The 4,580-nt window shown below is 63.9% G+C and overlaps 1 protein-coding gene across 1 annotated transcript in view; it reads left to right on the top strand.

Moving 5' to 3' along the window:
* UBAC1 (UBA domain containing 1) overlaps window positions 1–4,580 on the top strand; it is a 15,410-nt gene that overhangs the window by 8,888 nt on the left and 1,942 nt on the right. The window contains exons 6-10 of the mRNA XM_014529662.1: window positions 608–710; window positions 1,002–1,110; window positions 1,633–1,852; window positions 3,126–3,212; window positions 3,747–3,885. Coding sequence (XP_014385148.1) covers window positions 608–710; window positions 1,002–1,110; window positions 1,633–1,852; window positions 3,126–3,212; window positions 3,747–3,885 — 658 coding nt within the window. The remainder of the gene's footprint in view (window positions 1–607; window positions 711–1,001; window positions 1,111–1,632; window positions 1,853–3,125; window positions 3,213–3,746; window positions 3,886–4,580) is intronic.

The following is a 4,580-nucleotide window of genomic DNA, read 5'->3' on the forward strand; positions in this document are numbered from 1 at the left end:
ACCCCTGTGGGGCGCCCAGAAGTTCTTGAAAGAACTGGGGAGGCTGGGTGACAGGGATACTGGAGCTCGGTGTACTTTTTGCAACTTTTCTGTAAACCTGAAGTTTTTTTGAAGTAAAAGTTTTAAAAGACACCGAAGGCCGGGCTGGAAGGATGGGTGCTTCAATGCCCGAGTTTTGTCCCGAGTTTGGCAGGAACCTAGACGAGGTCTGACAGGGTCTCGGGGACTTCGCCTTGGAAGTCGTAAGTGAGGGAGCAGCGCCCGGCCCTCGGGCGCCTGTGCCCTGCAGGGTGGGCGCCCCGTCGATCCCGTCTCGGCACTGCCACAGCCCTGCTCCACTGTAGCAGCGGCCTCTTTTGGGTTCTGTCCAGGGTGCCATGTTGAGCAGGGCCTGGGGCCCTGGCACTGTCTCCTGGGTGTGTCCCCACGTGGTGTCTCACACGGTGGCTGAGGCTGGTTGTGGGAAGGGACGGCCGGTTCCCAGTCCCGTTCAAGGTACAGGTCCCAGGGACGGGACCGCTGCGCTCTGTGTCACAGCCCCTCCCCCTCCGCTCAGAGCCCTGAGACACCCTCTCCCTGCTCACCCTCTTCCCACCGTTCCCTGCAGTTCCAGACGGAGCTGCGGAAGATCCTGCTGTCCCTCATCGAGGTGGCGCAGAAGCTGCTGGCGCTGAGCCCCGGCGCCGTGGAGTTATTTACAAAGGCCAATGGTACGTGCGAGTGGGTGGCGTGTCCCCACGTCCGGGCGTCTGCTCCCCACAGCCTGAAGCTGAAGCTGCCCGGGCTGCTGTCTCTGCTCAGTAGACGTGGGCGGGGAACTGCTCACCCACATTCCTGTTCCTACGAGAGCTGACGGGGCGCCTCAGGTGTCCCAAGGCCCAGCAGAGTCGCCACCAACCTTTGGGGCTCAGACGGGGCCCTAGAGCTCCAAGGGGTGCCTGGGAAGCACCCCTCGTGGGCAGCCCTGCCAGGGCCCCTCACCGGCCACATGTCGCCCACAGCGATGCTGGATGAGGACGAGGAGGAGCGGGTGGACGAGACGGCCCTGCGGCAGCTCACGGAGATGGGCTTCCCCGAGAGCAGGGCCGTGAAGGCGCTTCGGCTGAACCAGTACGTGGGGCCCGCCCGGGGCTGGTTAAGGGTCTGCCCTGCGGTGACTCCCTGTCCCACACTCCCTGAGTCAGGTCCAGCGTGTGAGTTAACGCCAGCCCCGCAGTCACTGGCCTGGCACCACGTGTGCAGGTCAGAACCCGGCTCGCTCTAGAGACAGCCTTGCTTCGTGAGTCGGGGGGGTGGGGGGCGCCCCAGGGGGAGGGCCGTGTGGTCTCTAACAGTCCTCAGTTCCGCTCTCTGGTTACGTGTCCTCGTGGACGTCAGAGCCGAGACGGTCCGTCAGCCAGAGGACGGGCCGTGGCCACGTTCCTCTTCCCGGGTCCTGAGCCCTCGGGCTCCTTTTGCTCACAGAGTGGGTTCTGTGGTCTGGCCCGGCCCCCACAGGCCTGAGTGGAGGTCCTCACTGCAGGGGGTCGGCAGCACCTGCTCGAGGCCTCCTCCCATTGCAGGGCTTGTCCTGAGGGGAGGGAAAGGGCCTCGGGACACCTGGACGTGTTGGAAAGGCTGCTTACCTTTCAGCATGTCGGTTCCTCAAGCCATGGAGTGGCTGATTGAGCACGCGGACGACCCCGCCATAGACACGCCGCTTCCAGGCCACACCTCGCCGGGTACCACAGGGGCTGAAGCTTCGGCCGAGGCTGCTGCCGGCTCCAGCGAGGACGATGAGGAGGCCAGAGATGAGCTCACAGAAATCTTCAAGAAGATCCGAAGGAAAAGGGCATTTCGGGCTGACGCTCGGGTACGTGTCCTGCCAGGGAGACCCGCCGCTGTCCCCTTGGGTGGCATTGCCTGGGCCACGCGCTGAGCCGAGCCGCCAGCCCTGGGGCCGCCCTCAGTCCTCACTGGGTCCCGGAGGCCGTTTCCTCTGAGCAGCCAGTCAGCACATCTGCCACCTGCTGAACCCACAGCAGGTCCTTGTCGCGTAACCAGGGCCCGTGAGCCGTGGGGGTTCACCTCTGAGTGGTGGAAACCCCCGTAGGTGCTCCTCCTAGAGCAGTTGTAAACGAGGGGCGGGGTCTGAGGGCCGGGCGTCGGCCTCTCCCTGATCTGTCCAGTCGGGGGAAGGTCCAGCAAGTGTGCCGTGTGCAGACGGGCAGCCCTGGTGCCAGGACCCTGCCCGGTGCTCCCGTGAGAATGGGGGGCGTCCCTGTGTCACCGCCGGGACGTTTGGGCATCTCTTCCCGGCCGAGATGGAGGACAGTCTATGACGTTAGTGGAAGAGGCCACCCTGTCCTGATTCAGCAGTGGGTTCCTGGTGATTGTGCGCGACTCTGATGACTTCTCTGGTCATTCATGATGGGCCTGGAGCTAGGAGGGGCCAGAGAGCCAGTAAAGAGCCTGGGAGGAGGAAATCCTGGCTGATGGCTGTGGCTGGCGTGGCTCCGTGGTTGCGCATCATCCCGTGCACCCAGGGGTCAGGTTCCCGGTCTGGGGACATGCCCGGGTTGTGGGCTCGATCCCCAGGACGGGAACATTGATGTTTGGGTCTCTCTCTGTTCCTCTCCCTTCCTTTCTCTAAAATCAAGAAAAATGTATGTAAAGAAAACACTGGCTTGTGAGCTCACAGAGCAGGTGGGCTCCACAGGCTCTTTCCCGAGTTCTCTGGAGCCTCTGACACCCAGGCCAGGCCAGCGCATCGCAAAGGCCACCCCACACGGCAGCACCTGTGCCCACAGGCCCAGTGCGTCAGACCATAACGTGGGGGCAGTCGAAAGCGAGGACGTTAGGGCCTGCCTGGGTGGTGAGGCGGTTGTACCCCGACAACCACGGAGCTCACCGAGGGCTCTGAGGCGAGCCTGGCCCCTCTGGCTCTGGGGTGAGTGGCGTCCCGTCCCCGCGGTCTGTCCCCAGGGCAGGCGCCCTCCGCCTTCCTGGCCTTGTCCCTCGGTGTCAGGAAGCCTGTGAGGAGACAGCTGTGAAGTGGACCGTGGTGCTGGGTGAAGCCCTCTGCTAAGTTAGCCCGTGGACCGGGTCCCAGTGCACGGCATTGAGGGCCTGTGGCTTCTTCTTAGGCCGTCATTTCCCTCATGGAGATGGGCTTCGACGAGAAGGAGGTGATGGACGCCCTGAGAGTGAGCAACAACCAGCAGAGCGCCGCTGTGAGTACAGGGCAAGGGCCGTGGCAGCGCCCCATGTCGGCAGGCTCCTGGGGGGCTCGCAGGCAGGCCGCTGTTTCGCTTTTAAAGCGAGACAGTGGGTAGATTCTGATTGTATGAAAAGTTTAAGTACTCGGGATTCTGGGCTCTAACCCATTCGCTTTGTTAGACAAGTTCTGAGCTGGGTCCTGTTCAGCGAACACCCCGGCTGCTGACGGCACTGCCTGGGGTGTCTCAGCGGTGGCTGGCTCGTCCCTTCGGGTGGCAGAGCCAGCGGTCACGAGTCGGTCACGGGAATGCTCACGCCCCAGGCCACCTCCCCCAGTGTCCGAATTTCTTTCTCTCCTCCCAGCACTCGGGCAGGCGCTGCACCCGTTCAGCAACGGGGCGGTGGCTGCGCTCAGAAGGCCGGGTGGGTCCTCCCTCCTACAGTGCCCCGCATCGGGGCTTTGCTCTCCCGGGAAGGCCCCTCCCAGTCAGCGCAGGGCCTGTTGGGTGGTGACCGTCCAGGGCTGACGGCTGCGCTTTTGCTTGCAGTGCGAGTGGCTGCTGGGGGACCGGAAGCCCTCCCCCGAGGAGCTGGACAAGGGCATCGACCCCAACAGCCCCCTCTTCCAAGCCATCCTGGATAACCCCGTTGTGCAGCTGGGCCTCACCAACCCCAAAACACTGCTCGGTACGTGTGCCTCCCCGCGCTGCCCGTGGGACCCGCCCAGAATACCCAGATGTTCCTGCGTGATAGACGCCGCAGCCCAGCCCAGAGCGGTCCCTGCGCACGTGGGCCCTCCGTGTGCTGCTGCCTGCGTCACTGTGGGGCCGGGATCGGGCTCTGCTCGTGGTGGACCAGCTCCTGTGCGCTGACCCCCACACTCTGAAAACCTGCACAGTGGTCCTCCAGGTCCAGGGGAGGGCACACCCAGCACAGTGGTCCTCCAGGTCCAGGGGAGGGCACACCCAGCACAGTGGTCCTCCAGGTGCAGGGGAGGGGCACACCCAGCACAGTGGTCCTCCAGGTCCAGGGGAGGGGCACACCCAGCACAGTGGTCCTCCAGGTGCAGGGGAACTAATAAGCTTGCACCTTGCCTTCAGCTTAAAAAAACACTGTATTTAAAAAGCCAAGAGCGTTCCAGGCCCTCAGAGCCACTGGGCGCCCTCCCTACAGAGCGCCCAGGTCCTCGGCTCTGCTGTTTCTGGGCGTGTTGTGACGTGTGCATTGTCCAGGCAGCCTGCGTGCAGTGCCTGCTGTGTGAGTGGAACGCGTCTGGGCCCACCTGGCTGTAGGCACTCAGTCTCCTGGAGCCAAGCCCTTCCTGAAGCCAGGGCACCACGGCTTCGTTCTGCTCTTGTCCCGGGGCGGGGGGTGAGGTGGGG

This window comes from Myotis brandtii, unplaced genomic scaffold (assembly GCF_000412655.1).
Source record: "Myotis brandtii unplaced genomic scaffold, ASM41265v1 scaffold691, whole genome shotgun sequence".
Lineage (NCBI taxonomy): Eukaryota > Metazoa > Chordata > Mammalia > Chiroptera > Vespertilionidae > Myotis > Myotis brandtii.